The sequence below is a fragment of the Panulirus ornatus genome, chromosome 71 (assembly GCF_036320965.1).
Source record: "Panulirus ornatus isolate Po-2019 chromosome 71, ASM3632096v1, whole genome shotgun sequence".
NCBI lineage: Eukaryota > Metazoa > Arthropoda > Malacostraca > Decapoda > Palinuridae > Panulirus > Panulirus ornatus.
In genome coordinates, this window is record NC_092294.1 from 13,576,831 (window position 1) to 13,600,464 (window position 23,634).

The 23,634-nt window shown below is 40.4% G+C and overlaps 3 protein-coding genes across 15 annotated transcripts in view; 1 reads left to right on the forward strand and 2 right to left on the reverse strand.

Moving 5' to 3' along the window:
• LOC139747924 (uncharacterized) overlaps nucleotides 1-16,742 on the reverse strand; it is a 47,621-nt gene extending 30,879 nt beyond the window's left edge. For 2 of the 5 annotated variants that reach the window (XM_071660397.1, XM_071660398.1), the window contains exon 1: nucleotides 1,574-1,786. The gene's annotated coding sequence lies outside the window, so the exon portion shown is untranslated. Of the gene's footprint in view, nucleotides 1-1,573; nucleotides 1,787-3,638; nucleotides 3,824-15,160 lie in introns of those variants that run through there. The other 3 variants (XM_071660395.1, XM_071660399.1, XM_071660394.1) reach the window with 3 other exon arrangements.
• On the forward strand, nucleotides 5,019-13,393 carry LOC139747915 (transient receptor potential channel pyrexia-like). The gene is made up of 5 exons (XM_071660382.1): nucleotides 5,019-5,711; nucleotides 7,589-8,399; nucleotides 9,090-9,218; nucleotides 9,552-10,902; nucleotides 11,430-13,393. Exons 1-5 carry the CDS (start codon nucleotides 5,654-5,656, stop codon nucleotides 13,086-13,088), a joined length of 4,008 nt encoding a protein of 1,335 aa, XP_071516483.1. The 5' UTR covers nucleotides 5,019-5,653; the 3' UTR covers nucleotides 13,089-13,393.
• Nucleotides 16,743-16,895: 153 nt separating the features above from the next.
• LOC139747926 (AKT-interacting protein-like) overlaps nucleotides 16,896-23,634 on the reverse strand; it is a 92,537-nt gene continuing 85,798 nt past the window's right edge. For all 9 annotated transcript variants that reach the window (XM_071660412.1, XM_071660414.1, XM_071660413.1 and 6 more), the window contains 7 exons: nucleotides 23,307-23,432; nucleotides 21,979-22,112; nucleotides 21,538-21,602; nucleotides 20,728-20,828; nucleotides 20,190-20,380; nucleotides 18,926-19,094; nucleotides 16,896-18,659 (listed from right to left, as the gene is read on the reverse strand). In XM_071660412.1, coding sequence (XP_071516513.1) covers nucleotides 18,561-18,659; nucleotides 18,926-19,094; nucleotides 20,190-20,380; nucleotides 20,728-20,828; nucleotides 21,538-21,602; nucleotides 21,979-22,112; nucleotides 23,307-23,432 — 885 coding nt within the window. In that variant the 3' untranslated portion in view covers nucleotides 16,896-18,560. The remainder of the gene's footprint in view (nucleotides 18,660-18,925; nucleotides 19,095-20,189; nucleotides 20,381-20,727; nucleotides 20,829-21,537; nucleotides 21,603-21,978; nucleotides 22,113-23,306; nucleotides 23,433-23,634) is intronic.

The window sequence follows — 23,634 nt, forward strand, 5'->3', positions numbered from 1 at the left end:
CTAGGCAGCAAAATAACCTTTGACCCACTGGTTCTAACTAGTCGATAAAATAAGCAATATGAACAATATACGCACATCAATACACAGAACATTTTCATTAAATTTTTGAGAAACCTGTAAAAAGTCTACACTTCATACAAAGTATAGACTATAATAGTAATCCATCTGTTAGCTACTGATGAGTAAAATAATACAGTCACGAACAGAAGGACAATTACATATAAAGCATTCCGCATAAGATGTGGTTTTTCATACTGTATCACCCAAATGCAAAATTAAATTAAACCCCACGATTATCATGTTGGATTATGTGGAAACCTAAGCATCTGCCTCGCGTACTTCAGTAAAATACAAGCAGATTCCCTTTTTATTTCTGCACTCAGACGCTGAAATGCTGGATGACTGTAAAACTCATCACAACGCTAACACTATTCACATTAAGTCAACTGGTATTAAATACAATCTTATTTTGTAATCCACATCAATGTGCACACAGTAACACAAGACACCAAAAGGGAGGCAAAACGAGAATGTTGAAGGCTTATTACATTATAAAAGTTGTGATTTGCAGTACTCGTATGTCTGTGTCTCTGAATAATGATATATTTGTTGCAAAAAAGAAATTATCAAGTTTTCAACAAGTAATCAGTTACTAATCTATGCCCAAGAAAAAAATGATATCTCTTGAAAATCAATAACCATAAGTAATCAATTTCCAATGGCTGAAATACACTTTCAAAAAATAATCAATCATAAATCAGCACTTCCCATCCTCCTGAAAAATAATACTACACAAGATAATTATTAATAAGTCATTAACCTGAAAACTAATATGCTGCACAAGATCATTAATCATAATTAATATATTTCCATGGCTGAAATACACTCAAAAAATAATCAATCATAAATTAGCACTTCTCAGGCACCTGAAAAATAATGCTACACAAGATAATTATTCACAAGTGATTAATTGACATTAACCTGAAAACTAATATGATGCAAGAGATCATTAATCATGATTAATCAATTTCCATGACTGAAATACACTCACAAAAAAATAACTAATCATAAATCAGCACTTCTCAGGCACCTGAAAAATAATGCCACACCAGTAATTAATTAAGTAATTAATTGACATTAACCTGAAAACTAATATACTGCAAAAGATCATTAAGCATGATTAATCAAGTTCCATGACCAAGGAAAATGGCAAGAATATATATTTATCAGTTTATTGCTGGTTTTTAAGGAATACTGCAAGGCAGTGTCCCTTTATAGGATACCATTGTTCACAAGGATCCTTAAAATAATCATTAATCCAGCAGTCAATTGACTTCATTAAGATTAATCTGGTTATCAGGCAATAATTCCATCCTACCAGATACAGGTATATTACCTGTGTATCAATAACCTCTTTACCCTCATATATCGACCCTTAGTCTTACTCTTGGTGAGGATAAACCTCACTCAGGAAGCTCTAGCTGTATGTTAGAACCTCAATAAAGCTTGACCAAGTCAATTAATTCCAATGTCAATGGTGGAATATTTACGAGGAGGGTCACGCGTAGCTTACCTGGTTCTTCTTTAATTGTCACGAGCCACACACCGGACGACAGTTAGCCTCACACACTTTATGATAGACACCAATCACCACTCTCCTCTCTTAACTACTTCTTCGGGTCTTTAATTCCACCTGGTCGGTTATTATGATGGATTTAAATCTCGTGCTCACTGACTGTCAACATGTGACGTCTTGTTTATACCAGCCGCCAGGGAGGGAGGGAAGATGCCGCCACGCCTACCAACTCAACCGTTTAAAATATCACAAATATTTCTTTCAATAACTTAAAAATCTCCAACCAAATTACACATTGAGCTCTAAACGTCATTAACTTTATATAATTATCACTTTTCTATGTTTACCTGAAGCTAAAAGCAAATAATAATATATTTATTCAATTATTATGTTGGCACCCCTGTACAGATAACACATCTATCAGTAATGTGAAGGTCACGTGATCATCGGGCATCAATCTTTCTTTTTATGTCAGATTTACAAGAATAAAGCATTTCTACAGGCACAGGTAAACACATGGGTTTTGACATATAAATTAATGTTAATCGATAGTGAATTATTAGTTCCCTTCAATGCAAAGTAAACAATATTAAACCAGACCTGAAATTCACGTGTTTTTGTTAGCCCACTCTCAATATTGGCTCACTATAAATAACCATCTCTTGGGGATATTATTGACAATTCTTCTCGCATTTATGAAAGATAAACATTCAATCCTTGGAATTATAACTCTCACGGTATGATGTACTTGAGAAGATATCACAGATTAGTCTACCAGCTTATAATAATTAATCTATGAACCCGATAAAAACGAAAACTTGTTGATGTGTATACTTAACAATATACACATTAATGGCTCCTAACCTGAGTATGCATAACACTACAACCATCTAAAACAAGTTGTGTTGGTCTTTTAAAGTTTACAGTAAGGAATATGAATATATTAACCTGATCAGGAATGCAGCATTACCGTATATTGCACAAGAGTTGGGGTTAGTGCAGCAATTGCCAGCCCAAAATGGAGTATAGCTATCCCTTGGTTGCTGGACGACTGTAAAACTCATTACAACACTAACACTATTCATATCAAGTCAACTGGTATTAAACTTATTTTGTAAACTAGATCAAAGTGCACACTGTAACACAAGACAGCAAGAGGGAGGCAAAAAGAGAATGTTGAAGGCTTATTACATTATAAAGTTGTGATTAGCAGTACTCGTATGTCCGTGTCTCTGAATAATAACGTATTTGTTGCAAAAAATAAATTATCAAGTTTTCAACAAGTAATCAGTAACTAATCTATGCCCAAGAAAAAAAGGATATCTCTTGTAAATCAATAATCATAAGTAATCAATTTCCAATAGCTGAAATACACTTTCCAAAAATAATCAATCATAAATCGGCACTTCCCATCCTCCTGAAAAATAGTGCTACACAAGATAATTATTCACAAGTGATTAATTGACATTAACCTTAAAACTAATATGATGCACAAGATCATTATGATTAATCAATTTCCATGGCTGAAATACACTCTCAAAAAATAATCAATCATAAATTAGCACTTCTCAGGCACCTGAAACATAATGTCACACAAGATAATTATTCAAAAGTAATTAAATGACATTAACCTGAAAACTAATATACTGCAAAAGATCATTAATCATGATTACTCAAGTTCCATGACCAAGGAAAATGGCAAGAATATATATTTATCAGTTTATTGCTGGTTTTTAAGGAATATTGCAAGGCAGTGTCCCTTTATAGGATACCATTGTTCACAAGGATCCTTAAAATAATCATTAATCCAGCAGTCAATTGACTTCATTAAGATTAATCTGGTTATCAGGCAATAATTCCATCCTACCAGATACAGGTATATTACCTGTGTATCAATAACCTCTTTACCCTCATATATCGACCCTTAGTCTTACTCTTGGTGAGGATAAACCTCACTCAGGAAGCTCTAGCTGTATGTTAGAACCTCAATAAAGCTTGACCAAGTCAATTAATTCCAATGTCAATGGTGGAATATTTACGAGGAGGGTCACGCGTAGCTTACCTGGTTCTTCTTTAATTGTCACGAGCCACACACCGGACGACAGTTAGCCTCACACACTTTAAGATAGACACCAATCACCACTCTCCTCTCTTAACTACTTCTTCGGGTCTTTAATTCCACCTGGTCGGTTATTATGATGGATTTAAATCTCGTGCTCACTGACTGTCAACATGTGACGTCTTGTTTATACCAGCCGCCAGAGAGGGAGGGAAGATGCCGCCACGCCTACCAACCCAACCGTTTAAAATATCACAAATATTTCTTTCAATAACTTAAAAATCTCCAACCAAATTACACATTGAGCTCTAAACGTAATTAACTTTATATAATTATCACTTTTCTATCTTTAATTGAAGCTAAAAGCAAATAATAATATATTTATTCAATTATTATGTTGGCACCCCTGTACAGATAACACATCTATCACTAATGTTATGGTCACGTGACTATCGGGCATCAATCTTTCTTTTTATGTCAGATTTACAAGAATAAAGCATTTCTACAGGCACAGGTAAACACATGGGTTTTGACACATAAATTAATGTTAATCGATAGTGAATTATTAGTTCCCTTCAATGCAAAGTAAACAATATTAAACCAGACCTGAAATTCACGTGTTTTTGTTAGCCCACTCTCAATATTGGCTCACTATAAATAACCATCGCCTGGTGATATTACTGACAATTCTTCTCGCATTTATGAAAGATAAACATTCAATCCTTGGAATTATAACTCTCACGGTATGATGTACTTGAGAAGATATCACAGATTAGTCTACCAACTTATAATAATTTATCTATCAACCCGAGAAAAACGAAGAAAACTTGTTGATGTGTATACTTAACAATATACACATTAATGGCTCCTAACCTGAGTATACATACCAGTACAGCCAGTTAAAACAAGTTGTGTTGGTCTTTTAAAGTTTACAGTAAGGAATATGAATATATTAACCTGATCAGGAATGCAGCATTACCGTATATTGCAATTGCCAGCCCAAAATGGAGTACAGCCATCCCTTGGTTACGTGAGATCTAGGTGTGGGTATATTTACCTCTGAACCCACCAAGGTGTATATATGGGTGATGAAAGATAAACGCAGCGGCCATATTGGGTTTCCCTGTATAACGCTCGGAGCCTACTGATAATTATAGCTTTACTGAAGAAATACAGTGTGTGTATGTGATCCTTCTCGAATACCTAAACTTAAATGTTATAAAACAGACTCAAAACCACAAGGATGACTAATATCTGGCCCTATTATGACGTGGAAATATCCTAACATCAACAATGGCTGTAGCCAAGATACACTACGCTATATTTATTTCAATTCGCTAAACTCGTTCTTCCTCCCACATCCCACAATTGCAGAGGGGGTCCCTACGTTATGAAATAACCCATGAGAATTACCACTACTCATATATATATGTTCTTCAAAGAACATTTACTTGATTAACCTGCTTTACTGGAAGCCACGCCCCGCGGGGTTTTCTAAATAGGTGGCTGAACTGCTTCAGTTGGCGCCCAGCCCTGTACCAGATAAGAGCGAATACCTGCGGACCGTCCAAATTATCACAGAGCGGAACTGTTAAAGGAGTTAAGATACTTATCCCCACACAACTCTTTATCTAACGAGTGTCCAAAAGTACTGTGGTGACCCTTGATTGTTTATTTAACATAGAAAACGATACAAGTGTACAGTTTCCTCCCATTTTCTTGTATTCCCCATCATACGTGGACACGAACACCTATTCTTTTTTTTCTCTCTATACGACAATAGAAGGTGGGTCAACCTGCAGCGATTACATGAACACAATAACAGTATTTTTTTGAACAGTCAATCATTAGGATAATCACTGTGAAAATCATTTGCACCAGAGGTGTCTGAGCTGAAAGAGGTGTGACCCAGCACAGCCAATGGATAAGGAAGCACCGAGTTAAAAGGTTCAGGAGACTTTAAAGTGGATGAGAAATATCTAATTGGTTCGTTAGCAACAAGGCGATAAAGGAAGACGATGGTTGGTTCACGACCACGCTTGGGAAGCAGCGAGCCCCCAGAACCACGATGTTCAGGTATGGTGTGGAATTGGTGATCTATATTTACATTTAGCATTTATCTATAAGAACAATAGAGAGGGGAGTTCTGTTGCTCATAGAAGCAGCTTCATTTCTTGAACCTTTATGCTAGTATGGTCCTAGTCTCGATGACCTAGTACCTGTATGGTACTTGTGGCGTCTCTTTTCAGCCTCGGGGTGACAACACTAAACCCAATTAGCCAGAACTGGATATTTCATTACGTGGTAAGTAAAAGACAGTAAAATCACACAGGGTTAGCGAGTTCCAACGATATCTATTCCCAGTGAAATATTGTCTCATTACATTCTTCCCTGAATGGTCTGTGGCCTTATCTTCTGCGTGTGTGTCTGTACCTTTGTATGACTTGGTGAGAGAGTTCTACACTCGTAGGGCACCCATCTCCTAAATGGTTACTCCTACACAACTTTTTGAACTGCATTGGTTATGTTTTAAGTCAGTTTATTCCGGTATAACGTTGCTTTATTCTCTCTTATGGTCTATGGTTCTTCTGTCCAAGCATCTTTCGAAAAACTGATCACTGTCAAAATTGAGTACATTCTGAAAATACTCCTCTGACATGCGTCCTTCCTTCCCTGCCACTGAGATAACCTTGTAATTGTACCAAATGTGCATGAGGTACGTATGCATCGTGACGATACGTGGGTGCGATCCTTGCTAACGAAGGTGAGGGATTTGGGCCCACCTGCCACCCTCCTGTGTGGGTGTACTGTACCCAGTAGTACACGCTGTAGAACTACCTCCAAACACCTGTGCTACGTGTCCCTTCTACAACAGAATACAAACGGATGTATGGAGCATCTCGGCGGGTCCTTTCGAAGCTGGTTATATCAAGAAATACAAGAGACACATAGACATTAAGTGTGAAGACTGAAAACGCTGCCACAGAAACGTCTGACAGGGTGTTAAAACCCCTTTAATACAGTGCAAGAGACTGAAAAAGGAAAGAAAAGAAAAAAAAAACACAAGAAGGGATCATCCTGTTTACATGACTTTGTAAACTGTCACATACCCTCATATCTCCAGCTCACGTCACAAACGTAATCACCTCACCAGGGAACTTGGCCATGTTATGAAGACATTGTATCACCAATTCACCACATCTCTGGGAGTTACGTCTACGATGGTGCGACGCCATAAGCACATGTAAATTCCCCAGCGAAATCTCGTGATAAAAATGATATGCGAGTTTTGGGTGGTGAACCCTGGTGAGGGGGGCGCTATGGCGTCTTACGAGATGGGGGATGTGTCAGCATCTTGCCTAAACTGTTTAGATGAAGTTCCTCCCTACACTCACTGGTGGCAGACCTCCCATCTCCCCACGTCCGACACACACACACACACACACACACACACACACATACACACACACTCGTTTACTTCACTTGAAACAGGTTGAAGCTGCCTCACCCACAAGTCTTATCCACAACGGTGTGACGCGTTGGTACAATGTCCCACAAACCATACCTTTAAGGATCTGGTCAGTTGTGGTTATATTCAAAGGGCGGCGCCGTCTTTGGTCAGAAAATCGCACAGTGATACCAGAAGGGTGGTACCGTCGTGTTGAAGACGTACCATACAAGCGATTCATATTTCATACCCTCGTTTGGTAGTGTCTTATGAACCGAGAGCCACCCCGGCCTCTCACCCTTATTATGGCCCTCTGGGTCGAGTTCCACACCTCCTAATTGAGCCCATTTAGTCTATTTCTCTCCTGCCTTTATTCACCTATTTCACCTCTTATCTACGTTGTACCTATCAGTATCTTGGCTTTGGGCGTTCCTACATTTCTCCCACTTCCCGACTCACGTAGTAGCTGGCGTCTGAGTGAATCATCATCAACATTTCCTTCCAGGTGGTGTGGTAGGGCACGTCCACTCAGCGGCGAAGATCACGCGTCACTTTCACTCCTGTCAGGACCTCTCGTCACGCCCTTCGGCCTCGCTCCGTCTGTTTGGGGGCGTCCCTCACCACCAACACCACATGGACAGTGAGGCGAGGAGGTGTGGCACTCACCTCTCCGCCCCGCAGGTCAACGTGGGTCATGACCTCCCCCCGCGGCATCCTCGCCTTCAACCACAGAAGGGGGAGGAACCCTGGACCTCCACGCCCTTTAGGCCTGAGGCATCACGGAGGAGGAGGTTGAGTTCGGGCGGTCGACTGACCCCCAGCCCAACCCGGGGCGCCGCTCGTGTCGTCGGGGTTATGAACGGAGGGGTTGTGGTCGGCAAGGCGAACCAGGGGGTGGTCAATAACCTAAACCATGGGGTGGTCAATAACGTAAACCAAGGGGTAGTAAGTAAAGTAAACCAGGGGGTGGTCAGTAAAGTCAACCAGGGGGTGGTCAGTAAAGGAAACCAGGGGGTACTCAGTAAGGTGAACAAAGGAATCGTAAATAAGGAAAAACAGGGACTGGTCAATAAGGTGAATACGGGGGTGGTCAATAAAGCAAACCAGGGTAAAGGTACCAAGGCTCACCACCAGGGGGTGGCCACCAAAGGTCACCCGGGGTTGACCACTTGCCTCTCCTGGTCTTCGGCTCGAACCCCACCGTCACCACAGCAGCAGAGAAGACCCCGTGTGTACACGGAGAGCCATGGGCAACCCCCACCCGTTCTCTCCCGGAGTCTCCGCATCAAGCAGTGGATCCAGGCAAGGCAACGCAGGTAATTAACTAGTTAAGTGTCCTAATCACTGTCTCTATAACCTCTACATGGCTGCTACTAACAAGGTATATATATACACCTAACAGCAAGACAGGAGGATGGTGGATTCAAGGCTAAATCTTAACCCCGAAATATATCCATGAATAACCTCGAAATACATCCACGAATAACCTCGAAATACATCCACGAATAACCTCGAAATATATCCTCTTCACCTCGAAATATATACACGAATAACCTCGCAATATATCCCCTTAACCTCGGAAATATAACCTCGAAATTCTTTTCGATTTTTTCGCACGAACTGTAATCAGTTGTCCTTTACACATTTTCCCCCTACTTCGTGAATTCATTTTTTTTTTTACCTTTCTTACAATGCATCAGTACTGCTCACCCCAAGAGGATACAGATTTCATTACGAGTTTTCTTATTCATATTTTCACTTTCTTAAATACCTATTATGTTCTCTGTATTGAAGTTTTTATCACATTTCTGCGGTACTCGAAAAACTTTTTTCTATTTGCTACCATTTTAGAGAACGTGTGTGTGTGTGTGTGTGTGTGTGTGTGTGTGTGTGTGTGTGTGTGTGTGTGTGTGTGTAAAGACCTGGTTAACTGGAGGGATATCATATATAAGGACCCTAACACATATACATGAGGGAGCCTAACACAGTATATATCTATATTCCAGCTCTTCCCAGGAGAACACACAACACTCCTATGTCACCGTGGACGAGGCTGACGAGGACGGTCGGCCTCTGGGTCGCTACCTCGAGAACATCAGCGAGGAAAACGAGACCGCGAGACCTAAGGAACGAAGGTGAGTCAGAGAACAGGTGGTAAGGGGGGGGGACGACAAACACTACTGGAACAGTTCACAAACGTTCCTCTTTCGTTCATCTGTTCGCCATTATTTATTCCACTCTTTCCCCGCAGTAATGTGGGAGTGTGTGATCCCTCCCACTATCACAAACAGCCTCATTAGAACCCCCATCTGTTGTTACTGTTCGAACACCTTTGTTGTCATCCTCTTTTAGGCACGAAACTAGCGAGATTCTGAGGAAAATCTTCGTGGGTACTTAACGGTCAGTGGTGTGGGTAAGGCATAGGGATGATCAGTGGTAACGAGCAGTTCACTTATCCACACACACAGGGAGAAAAAGCCCCGAAGGCGCGTGAGCGCCCTCACCACGCGCCGGAGACGTCAGTGGCGCTCAGACGTAGGGCGCGACATCAGCCCGAGTTCAGAGACGAGCGACGAGAACTTCGAGAAGAGCACCAACATCGAGGGCCGCCTGCTGGAGGTCAGCGTTGGGTGGAACGCCCAAGCCGTCCGCGAGCACCACGTCAACGCCCTGAGGTCCTTCCTGTCGGCGAAGAACCAGCCGCTCGTGGTCCTCAACCTCCTGGAGGCGAACAGAGTCGCGGAGGCCGTCGCCCTGGCCAGGGAGAGCCAGACGAGGGTCCTGCTGGACGCGTGTCTGCTCTGGGCGTGCCTGCAGGGGGCTGCCGACCTGGTCCGGACGATGCTGGAGGCCGGGGCCAACGTGGACGCCCGGGACAACGCAGGGTTCAGCGCCCTACACCTGGCGGCGGAGAGTGGCTCCGAGGAGGTCCTCGGGGTCCTGATGGAGGGCGGGGCCAGGATAGGCGACCCGTGGGACTGGGACGGCAACGAGGAGGTCACGCCCCTGATGCTGGCCGCCCGCAGCGGCTGCGTGGGAGGCGTCCAGGCCTTGATAGCCTCCGGGATGAACGTAAACGCCGGGATCAACACCAGCGGAGACACCGCGCTCCACCACGCCGTCAGGGCCGCCGCCCCGGACTGTGTCCAGGTCCTGATCAACAGCGGGGCCATACTCAACCCGACCCTCCTCTACAGCGAGACGTCCCTCCACATCGCCGTGTGTGAGGGCCTCTCGGACATCGTGGACATCCTTCTCGCGGCCGGCGCTGACGTGAAGGCCTCCAGGGGCAACTCCAAGATGACGGCACTCCACATCGCCGCCCAGGAGGGCATGTGCAGCGTGGCGCACCAGCTGCTGAAGGCCGGAGCCAACCCCAACCGGGAGAACCTGAGGGGGCAGACGCCACTCCACCTGGCGGCCAAGTCCCAGAGCTCAGACACGGTGCAGCTGCTCCTCAGCTTCGGCGCAGACCCCACCGCCTGCGACAGAGACCACAAGACCCCGCTGCACAGCGGGATCTTCAAGGGCTCCAGGTCGCACGAGTGCCTGAGACTCCTGCTGGAGGCTGGTGCCGACGCCAACGCAGCTGACCAGCTGGGTTACACCCCACTGCACATGGCGGCACTGCACGACTCGTCCTACTGCGTCCTGCTCTTCCTGCACTACGGCGGTGACGTCACGGCGTGCACGCAAGGCGGGGTCTCTGCTCTCAACCTGATTATCCGCCGGACACCAACGGTCCTCGCCCACATACAGGAGAACCTGGACGCTGCCATCTCCTTCACCGACCACGATCAACAAGAGAGAGACTCGCAGGTGAGGAAACTATAATGTCTCCAGCTAGAACGGTCTTAAGGAAGCCTTCCTCTCTTCCTATCCTGTCTCCATCTATAGTGGTGGGTGGGTGGGAGTCTTCGTGGGAGGGGAGGAGCCTTCTGCTTTACTATCCTGTCTCCATCTATAGTGGTGGGTGGGGAGGAGCCTTCTGCTTTACTATCCTGTCTCCATCTATAGTGGTGGGTGGGGAGAAGCCTTCTGCTTTACTATCCTGTCTCTATCTATAGTGGTGGGTGGGGAGAAGCCTTCTGCTTTACTAACCTGTCTCCATCTATAGTGGTGGGTGGGGAGGAGCCTTCTGCTTTACTAACCTATCTCCATCTATAGTGGTGGGTGGGGAGGAAAGTTCTGGTTTACTATCCTATCTCCATCTACAGTGGTAGGTGTAAAAAGGCCTTCTTCTCCACCATCATATCTCCATCTACGTAACATTCTTCGTTGTCTTCATCAGGAAGGCAAGTATTTCGTTATATCCGAATGCAAATGGGTTTCGCTTCCTCCGTCAGGTACAGATGGACTTCCGTGTGTTGGTCCCTGGCGATGGCTACGGCCTGGAGTGTCGAATGCTCTCCTGCTTCATCCGCGAGGGCCAGAAACCCCTCCTGAAGCACCCGCTCTGCGAGACGCTCCTCTTCCTCAAGTGGCTCAGGGTTCGATCCTTCTTCGTCTTCAACCTGGTGTTCTACGCCCTCCTGGTGGCCATGCTGACCTGCTACATCATGGTGGTCTTTCCAGCCTCCTCCTGCATCCACCTCAACTCCACCACGAGCGAGACTATCCTCGCCCCTTTCCAGATGACCCCAACGTATGTGAAAGTCGACCACAACGAGGTCTCGACCCCTCAACCGCGTTCGAACCCCACCAACAGCAGTGTGGAGTCAACGGGAAAAGCCAACGATACTCCTCCCGTCAATACAGCGAGGCAATCGAAGAGAGAACAATGTGGGCTGCATTACCAGTCCGTCCTGGTGTACCTCCTGTACTTCATCTGGGCTGGAGTGGGCATGCTGGCCGTGAAGGAGACCTTCCAAGTGGTGGACGCCCCGCGGACGTACATGTCCTCGTGGGACAACGTCCTGGTCTGGCCCATCATCACATTCACCGCGACCATCACCATCACGTCGTACATACGCTACGACACGCAGGAGTGGGAGCACCACCTGGCCGCTATCGTCATCCTACTCAGCTGGGTCGAGCTCCTGCTCCTCATCGGAAGGTTCCCGGTGTTCGGTCTCTACGTACAGATGTTCACCCACGTCACGCAGAACTTCGGCAAGTTCCTGTTCGCCTACCTCTCCCTGATCAACGCCTTCTCCCTCAGCTTCGGCGTCCTGTTCCCGAACCACGCGCCCTTCAAGCTGTACGCCCTGAGGTTCGTCAAGACGCTCGTCATGATGACGGGTGAGATCGAATACGACGAGTGGTTCTACGACGAGAGCAAGACGATAATGTACCCCGGCACGTCACACATCATCTTCCTCATATTCCTCATCTTCGTCACGATCATCTTGATGAACCTCCTGGTGGGGCTGGCCGTCTCGGATATACAGGGGCTCCAGAAATCGGCCGGCCTGGATCGGCTGGTGCGCCAGACCGAACTCATCGCCCACTTCGAGTCCATCATGTTCAGCGAATGGCTGGCGTGGGCCATGCCGAAGGGCGTTCTTCGTCTCCTGCACCGCAGGATACTGCTGTGCCCCTCGCTCTACGGCTGGACCCTGGTGATCAACCCCAAGACCCGCCAGGACACGGGGCTTCCCCACGAACTGCTGGAGGTAATTCTCCGCACGGCCCGCGCGCGCGACCACGTCTCGCGTCGCAGGAATGCTTTCGCCAACTTCCGCACTATGAGCAAGGCGGCCCAGTACTCGAGCGACGCCGACTGCGACGTACACAGAAGCATCGACGCCCTGCGATTTGGCCTTGACCTCCTGGTGTGGGACGTGGACGAGCGGCGGGAAAACAGGACTCAGCTGAAGGAGTCTCTGGCCACCTTGACCGAGGAAGTTGCCCGCCTGGGGAAATGTGTGGACGCCCTGGCAGATGACAGGGCATGCCCGACATGCCACCGTCAGGAAGAGAGAAGCAGCGTGTACACATCGTGTGGCACGCTGGTGACCAACCACGACCCATCCTCCGACCCGAACCTCATCACACACCTGTAATTACCGGCTGTGAGACTCGCCAAAGATCGGCAGAAAAGGGGCATTTACTCTAATAGCACTAGTGTGCGTCAGGCCCACATTGATATGGCTTGTAACTATATGTTAGTTTTGTAGAAATAAAGCTATTAAAAGTAGGTCATAAATAAACTATGAAAGTACTGCAGTTCGGCTCAGAGGAAGACGGAGAATTAAGGCGTCAATAGCTTACAAAAGTATTGCTGCCAAAAAAAACATTAATCTGAGATTTTTTCTCTGTAATCCAATTCTAGTCAAACACGAGCCACATAAACATAGTTCTCTATGAACATGGCCTTTAAATCTGGTCCTTCTAAACTATCATTATTCTAAAAAGAAAATCATTAGAGCCTATTTCTTTTAAAGCCGCTAATGATAAAGAAAAATATTTATTATCAGTCCTTTCATGGACCTCAACTGCCAACAGAAACCATAAATGTGTGTGTGTGTGTGTGTGTGAAAAGATGTTATATTAAAAAAGGACAACAATGACTTAAGAGTAATGACTAATGGAATCAATAATCAAACAGATTATTCCATGTTTAAAAACCTTCTTTGATATAATATTAGTTTGTACGAATTTATTCTCTTCGCTCCGGCGTAAGCAAAGGATAGCGTTAATGCTTAACATCAAGCAAAAAAAATACTATCTCAACCTCACATCTTGAGCGTTCACAATCAAGAGGTTCCAAACTTGGATTTCGAGAGAGTATTCAAAGGCCGAAAATAACGCCGCAGGGAAAAGGCAGTAATTTAGCTGTAGCCTAGTCTCTTAAGAATTTTTTTTCGACACGATGCGAAATACGTATGCTATACCCCATCTCACGTTACGTGGCTAATAATGATTTAATATTCGTTATATAAGTCATTTGGTGCGTCTATATGAAGCTATATAAAGATAAAAGTATTCATATATGAATCAAAAGTACCACTTTATGCATCTTTGAGACTAATGCACTTCAGTAACGGACGGGAGTAAATTTCATCTCCAATATCGTGTGAAAACAAAAAAAAACTTACCTTTAAAAATCTCATTCCCAGTTTAATACGACACAAATAAAAGCAAACAACTTTTCAATGTCATTCCACACACAAAACAATAAAACAATAGAGAAACTTACCTTTGCAATTTCTCTTTAAAATGACACAGCAACAGTAAACATGTTTACAATGTTACGCCCTGTTTAAATCCCCAACAGACTTAAATGGACGATAATATTCCTTGTTCAAAGAATGAAAATAACAATATATATATATATATATATATATATATATATATATATATATATATATATATATATATATATATATATATATATTCACATCATATTTATAAAACAATATGCTAGATATCCTTTAAAATCTTATCCTCTGCTTGATATATATATATATATATATATATATATATATATATATATATATATATATATATATATATATATATATATGTGCAAGCATTTAATACGACATTGTCATAGCAAATTCGACGACGAATCAAATTATATTCTTGACTAAGATGAAGGACTTGTCCTTGAGGTTAAGGCAAATGTTATCATCCAATATTACAACCTACAACACTACACATACGGACACATATTCGGGTATTCAGTACATAGGAAGATGTGAAATATAACCACTGTCACTTGGACTACTATACATCCGCGGATTAATATAAAGTGAATAAGTAACACAGAAATGAAGGTCACGATTACATTTTATAGAATTTTCAATTGTAATTACAAAATAACCAAGCTTCGGGGAATCAGTTTTGAGGTATTCAATTACGGTATTTTGAACTTGTCTTCGGCTAGAAATATATCAAATATTTGGTCTAGGTTACTGATACTATAAGAAAAACATTAATTCAACCTAATTTATATGGTTAGAGGAGATATATATAAGCGATATTTCTCAACTCTACCAGCGGCATTTTTGCCACGACGAGACGAGAGAGGAACTCGGAAATTATGACAAAACTTTAAAGAAAACTCAAATTTCACTCAATAACTTTGTTCACTTAGTGCTAGAAGGTATAATACACATATTTATCCGCTTACCGATGGGTTGTAGAGAGTAATTACCTCGAAGATCACGAGAAAACACTCAGTAACACATACACTGACGCCATTTGTCGGAAATGGAAGCTTCTACAAGACCCAGTCAGGCCAGACCAATGCATAAACAATATGGAAACTTCACGACTTTTCCATTACTGTAAATGTGATGTCAATGTATCAACGCCATCTCACGGTTGAAGACAATATATAACACGATAATCATAGAGAATGAGAAAAATATAGCATGACAGAAAACTATTTCTAGGGGTAACTATACCTAATGTATTTATTCTTTCCGTTATGTAAAGGATTAGTATAGCGTTATTCCGTATGGATAATTATTCAGAGTATATGTATGTTATTAGTTTATCAAACGTTTGATCTCTGTATAATCAATTTATCGGTAATCAATGAAATTTGTGAAGCCTTGAAAATAAAGTTTCAATTTGATAAAAATTATATCAAAGTATTCAAAGTATGTTACAGTTAGTAGACCTCTATTTCAACCAGAAAAATCAGTTTAATCAAATGTTAGTTTTCTTGGATTGGTAATGTTTCTTTTAAAACATCAAAGATAGTTATAAAAAGGAAAAGAAAATGCGAAACCAAGAAACTTTACCAACCCTAACAAAAGTAACCTAACTTTTCTTTAAAGTGCTTGCTACAGGTGTAGTGGTCAGACTATTAACTAGTATAACATTCTGCCCAAATTATAGATGGCATTCAACAGTGTAAGAATAATGTAATGAGCTGTTAATTTTGAACTTTGACTCAAACTTCAGCACACAACTCGATTATATATGTATTCAAGTAAAATAATTGATTTCTTGCCAAAAGTTTTCAAAATTATATACTCAGTGCTGATTAGAACAATTTCATCAATATGTGAAATTGAATGTTATAGCACAAATTTAGTACTTTCAATAGTATTTACAAATTAGTCAGCCTTAACAGTAGGAAGTGACTAAAATTCTACTAAAAATGTTAATAACCTAGCCAAGTTGAGCATCTATCACTAGATAAAGCCACTTCACATGAAAAACAAGTTCAGTATGCTTTTGTGATTCAAAAATATATATTTCCCTCAAATTGTATATTTATTCTTTACCCACATAGTTCATCCATAGGATGAGCTACATGCTGTTCCTAATGTGCCCTAATTCTGACTCACTCACTATAACACTTTTACCATCACTTGATAACAATTCAAAGTTAAGAATTAATGAAGGTCAACAGAAAGATACCACTGATGGTTACTATCACCAAAATGAAGATTTGGTTTTTGCTGTATGCGCACCAGTTATCATTGTCACCCATGACAGCCAGACAATCAAACATTACAACCACTTGTAAAAGTATATATACCTCCCTAACATAAACAGATGTTTTATTCTTCTTTTTCTTTCAAACTTGTTCACCATTTCCCCACATCAGCAAGGTAGCACCAGGAACATCCGACGAAAAGCGCTTATTTGCTCACGTAACATAAGCAAATGATGGAATAAAATATATATAGTATCATAGTATGTCAGCCACATGTATACCCTCTGGATTCAGGGTGAGGTACCTTCATGACTTATACTTGCTGATTTTGGGTCCAACTGGTTTGACAAACAGGATAAAAAAAAAAATGCATCCTTCAAGCACTGTCAAGGACATAAGACATAACTATTACAAGACAGATGTGTTTCTGATGCTGCTTTGCTTAGGTAGGAAAGGCAACTGAGTAAAAAAGATTACTAATAAATTTTATTTACATATCATACAAATTTCATAATGAATGTCACTTCCTAACTTCACTGAAAAAGTGTATCATATTTGGTAAAAAATCTGCATAGATATATATCAGTTATTGAATGTATATAAAGTATCATTCAGAGGAGTATTAAGTAGTGTCACCGATGGTGCTGGAGATAGGTCCATATGTAAAAAACATTTCAATTATGTGATAAACACACAAAGACTAGTATTCATGGAGCATAAATATGACCACAAAACTTATAGTGAAGGGGTCTATGACACAAAATCTATCACATTTGAGTATTCAATACTTTTTGAATGTGGAGGGATTCATTCTTCTATTTACATGATTTACATGATGCAAACAACTTCAGTTTATAAAAATGTTTGTCATATACAGTTTAAAATTCTAATCTCTAATTAGTAAAAATGTATAAAATCATCTACTAGGAAAAACTTTTCACACTAAGTTGTAGCTGACACATACATTATTCAGTAAGGGTACTGCAAACAAATTTTTCCCTAAACATTTTGGCTGCTGATGATTACCATAACTTGTATCACTACAAACCCTATAAGTAACCTCAAATCACATATAAGGGGACTGATTCTCCATGTTATTCTAAAATATAAGTAAAAACTGTACAAGCTATACTTATACAGTAATAAAAGACTTCCTTCAAAAAAAACATTGATAAATAACTATGGAGATATCTGATATGTCTGCATTTTGACAAAATCTGATTCAATCATCATGTATATCATATCAGCTTTTCCTACATGCAAAGCAGGGTGGCACAAAACAACCTTCTAAAAGAAAAAATTAATTGCTGTCACTATCTTATCTTCCAAGCGTTGAAGACCCAAACAGTAATACTCGGAAAAAATGATGACATATTCTACTTCTTTGTTTGATTAATCCATAAGTGAAGCATCTGTCTTGTTTATATTTATGTAAAGAATATTAGAAAAGAGTGAAAGTGCCCCATCAAGTACACATAAGAAGGGTTATACGACTGAATTGTATACTAAAATGAATGAGTATCAGTTAAATATCATCAGCCTATTGCAACTAAAAACCATGAATTCTTGTTATCACAATAACATTATTAAGATAAAAACTGTACCCTGCAAAATGTTCTAACTATAAGTAGTAACCTCATACACCAGGTAAAAGTAAGATGCAAAGCACTGCTTTCACAAAAATTTGAAAAGATAACAGTAAAATATCAACACTCGACATTCTCATTTATAACTTTGGAATCATATCTTTAATCTGTTTCAATAAGTTCACTTGACAAGCCAAAGTAACTTATGTGTGAAATATATTTCCAGTTTATCATTTTCAACAAAACACAACAGACAAAAGATGCATCAAGATAGTGGAAAAATACATAAAGCACCCATAACTTGATGTTTCACAAATAAATTCTGCTAGTTAATACATGGTAACTTGAATAATTTTGTTAGTCAGGCTAAAATCACCAACACAAGAAACCAAATACTCAGTGACAGTTCTGTCCCTGCAGCAAAACCACAAAAGATGACCTACGGCACCAAAAAGTCAACAATCTGATGTGGCCACCATGGAGACACTTGTGAAAAGTCTACACTGCAGAAGTGATGGCTACATAACAGCACTTCATCATCAAGGTGGCTGTCAAGAAGCTGACTGAGAAAATATTTGAAGAGTACCTGGCTTAACCCATGATAAACCGTTGCTACTGCTATCCTCCTTCATTGTAATATCTGGGTCCTTCTGCAATATGAGTAATACATAAGCTTTGCTTTAATCATATCAATAAATTCAAATATTGCTTTATAAAAATTCAAAGGTCATTTCAAAGAATAAAGGATACTAATGGGTTTCTGGCAACTAAGATCAAAAAAGACATTGGTTTAAACAGAAATCAAGCTGCTACTTTCCATAAATTAAATCATGAGGACCTCTGCTTTGGGGATAATAATATTTGTAAGACAATAAAGAACAGAGTATCTCAAAAAGTTAACTGCCTAGCAACTTACCCTTTCTCTTTTCAGCTCTTCCCGGACTGGATCATGGACAGCAGGTTGGTACGGAGAAAACACTATGGCATGGGGGTCACTTACAGCAGGTGGATCATATATGGAAACCTTGCTCTTGCCAACACATTCTTGTACCCGCAGTAAAAACATTTCGTTATCACTGTCATATCTGTAAGGAAATACATCAAATCATTTCATGAGAATTCATAACAGCATTAAGGTATATAATACTAAATGTGATACCTCCAGGAAAAATAAGAAAAAATAGTTTATCTCATGAAAAAATAATACCTCATATCCAAAAATTAATATATGATAAATACACAACAGTTGCAGCTACTTACTACAATATACAACAACTTGGTAGCCAAGACACAAGTAACCAACTTAAGAAAAACTTTAATGCTAATTACAATTCTTTTTATGGTGAAGCTTTGTAGTTAAAATATAGACATATTTAAAGAGAGAGATTAATGAAATACCTAAAAATAAGTTGGCAGTGTATAAAATGGATAAACCAACAAGGCAAAGTGAGTCCTTTTCTATGGCAACATTAATAATGTGAGTTATCCCCTCATTATTTTTCCACACAATCATATTTCATCTTGTGCAAACAGTTGGTAACTGCTTCTTCAGTATTACAAGATGGCTGCACAAAAATAAAACACTGTTGATTACATGACTGCTGATGATTCTTTGGCAAAATAGTTGAGAAGTAATAATCAAAACAGTGTAGTGTTTAGCATTCCTGAAAGTGACACATTGACCATTCCAGGGTTGAGTGCAGAGGTTCAAATCTTGGTTGCAGCAGATGGTTCACAGTTAACCCAGCTGTTCATCAAACCTTAGGAGCTGGTCGATAAAATGGGTACTTGGCTCTGGCCAGGGTACATATGTATAGCTTTAATGAGAGAGCCTTTATTAGGACCTCACTTTCCCATGCCATGTCAGCTAACATAAGGAAAAAATTATGAATGTGCATCCCTGCTCTGAATGAGGGAAAAAACAATCATAATCTACAAATAGGGAGAAGTAGAAAAACAGATTAAGTATATAGGAGGTAGTGGTAAAACAAATTACTGCACAGAGATATGCAACAACTGAACTGTCTTCCTGAAAATTCTGAATCAGTTCTCCTGTTGTTAATGCAAAAACATTACACTAATCCAGAACAAATGGAGATATTCACCATTAGCCATCAATCTGTAATACAGGAATATTAAAAAACATCAATCATAACTCCAAAAAAGTAACCAATACTTACAGTACAGCAGCTTCTGGATTAAGTGGGTGGCTTGTCTCAATTTTGTAGAAGCAACGTCTTATATACAGCAAAACATGCCACAAATGATTCACATTTCTTCGCCATTTATTGGCAAAACCACGTTTTATGTCTAGCTCTCGGGTTTCAGGGTCAATCAAAGGATGGAAAACTGAAGTTTCAAATACCACAGTCTGAAATATCAGGATACTTGGTTGAGCAATGTATTATACATATTTTCCATTGTCACAACTATCAAAATCCTATCAGTATCGCACTGAGGAAAAACTTAGCAGCAAATATATACTTCTGAGGGAAAGATATTTATCTAAAATCAAAAAGGTCACTGACATCATATTTACCGAGCAAAGAGCATAGAGGTCTTGTTTATCATTAAATAAAAAAAATTTCATCATATGGAGTATCATATGGATGATGTCATCTATTTCAAAGCATAAAAACAAGGAACTTTAAGTGGTTACTTAAACAATTTTACTTGTGAATCAGACAAAATATCACTGCTGCTGGCTCCAAGACTTACTGGTACATCACCATCTGGGTAATTTTCTGGTATGTGAAGATTGAAGCGAAAGATGCCCTCTTGGTATATCCCTTGACGAATAAAGATTACTCCAAACCAAACTGAAATACAAAAAATATTATACTGATATGAAAATTTGTTGATGGTTCTATTCATTTCTGAAAGATACCTAAGAGAAATGTCAATGATCAACTCATCCATTGAAAAGGATGATCCTTTAGAAGACATCTTCTCATGCCTTTCTAACAACTACAGTGAAACCCTTCTTTAAAGAAAGGCTCCATTTCTTCATAAATCTCTAAGACTTTTTTATTCCTTTCTATCATTTACCTCTTTTTCCTCATTCAAGTCCTGGTCTCCGTAAGGACTTCTGCCCATAATGACTATGTACACATATAGATGACTATAAAAAAGATGTGTATATAAGCAAGATGAGAGGAAGGATAGAGAGTGAATTGACAATAAAGGAAACGAGCAAGAGATTGGTATGCATTGTCAGTTATGGTGCATGTGTTAGCTGTGATGAGGTGCGCCACGACAGGGATGTTTGGTGGAGATTTGCATTAGACATATTGATGGGCAGATAAAAACAGCATGATGAATACTGTACTGGTAGTTACATACATTAAACATAATAACTGACAATTTCTCTGCTAATGACAGGGTAAAGAATCATCATGAAAAATAAATATTACAAGTATGCTTCATAAATTCTTCCTACAAATAAAAAATACCATTAAGAAATTAAAATTTATGCAGGGAAAAACAGCATTTACACAATCCAATCCGTAAAATTCAAACACAACTTACCAAGAGGTGATTTGCCTGATGGCACAACATAGACACCTGAAACTCTCTGCTTCTGCAAGAGGTTACTGCAAGAGACAAATCTATTATAAAAATGATGCTCATTGCATTGAAACTGTGTTTTTATTAATCTGCAATTCATCTCATTACTAACAACAGATGGCATATGATCAATATGAATTTCTTGCAAGAAATATACCTTAAATAAGTGGTATTACTTCAGTATTCATTCATGAGGGCAAAACTGCAAAAATATACCATTTCAAGTTTTTTCTTTCTCACTTCTTCAGATGTAACATACTGTAAGGCAACACAAAATGAGGCTATATCACCAAAAAATATCAACAGCTCTCTTTTTGCTTTTCATATAAAAGACTTTGTTACTCTATAAGCTAATGAAGACAGAAGGAAAAAAAAAAAGCCAGTTAATATACAAATACGTACTATTCAGCAAGAAGGGTGTATTCTAAGAAATAAGGGCTATATGAGTGGTTGCCCTTTGGAGTGGATGTTCGGCGGTCAATCATCTTGGCTGCCATGGACAGCTGCTGATCCATGTCGGGCACAGAGGGCAGCACCTAAAATGATTGAAAAACCAATTTAGATGTTAGCCAAATATACAATACAAAAGACTACCATTTCTATCAATCAACCATAAAACAAGTGGAGTCTATCTCCAAGATAAGGATGACTTTACAAAGGATGTCAAAAACCTTAACCTGATATGTAATTGCATACCCACAATGAGATTCTGCCATCAGGCAGGGCTAGTGCATAGCGCTCACCCTTTCTGAATCATTCAAATACACTGTTTTTAGGCTGTAGGGCTCAAGAAAGAGATTTGAGTGTTTACTTAAAAACACCAATGAAGAAACTTTACCATGAGGCTGGACTAGCATATGGTAATAACTACAAATATTTCTTATTTCTCAGTGCTGTTACTGCATTCTCTGCTGCCATGCACATGACATAGAAGCCCAGAACTATGAGTATTGACTTCTTGAGAGACAGTATGTGCTCATGATTACCTATTTGTAAATTACAGAGAAGTCTACATGGATGGACCCCCATCTCTTGAATTTTTTCCACAATTTTTGGAAACCATCAGTGTTTACAATATTATCTCAGATTATTCTGTTCATCCATCGCTCTGATACTATAATTCTTCTTTACATCTATTTGGAGAAATTTCCATAATTCTTGTTATGTCACATGCTGCTCTATCTGCATTTTCCAAAGAATTATCACACTGGTTTAGAAACTTGAAGGCTGTGAACTATTCGCCCTTTACTCTTCCCTCTTCCAATTTAAGAAAATTCATTTATAATAACCTCTCATTGTAATTCTGTTCTCTTAACTCTACATCATCTTTCTTGCTCTCTTATAGACTTCTTTTAGTTCTTTGAGCTTCTTTAAATAAGGTGACTACACCTGAGGAGCACAATGTATTCTAGTTTTGAATAAACACACATTATGAACAGTTTTCCAAATATTTCCTTACTCATACTTGAAATGTGATTCTAAAATCCACTTGCAGACAGGTTATCCCTCTCACAATTCTCCAGGGATGGAGTGCCGATACCAGATCAGGCACACAGATTCCTTCACTGTGTCCTATCCTCATTACATCTACCCGAGATATATTTCACCAACCATGTATGTGACCATCACTGGAGTTTGTCTGGATGTGCGCACATACACACACACTAGTATTACATTAATTGCCTGAGATCGGATAGCTCTTAAGGTGAGAAGGGCATTCAAAGGCATACCTTGCGTAAACTGCCACGTGTGGAGCCGCTGCGGGTGAGGCTGCTTCCTCCATTGCCCACAGCGGTCCCGTTGTTTCCGCTGTTACCGCCACCGCCCCCATCTGCCGGGCCCCCGCTATCACTGAGCTGAAAAAACATTACCATTATTAAAAACATAGACTTTCTAAGTTTGACAGTTATGTTATCCTTTATACAATCAACTACGATCTATATAAATTTTTTTGTTTTGAAGGGGGGGCTAATTAGAATGAAATATCTAATGAAAGAAATGAAAATAAACATCAAAACACAAAAAGCATACGTACTCATATATGGCAAAAGGAGGAAC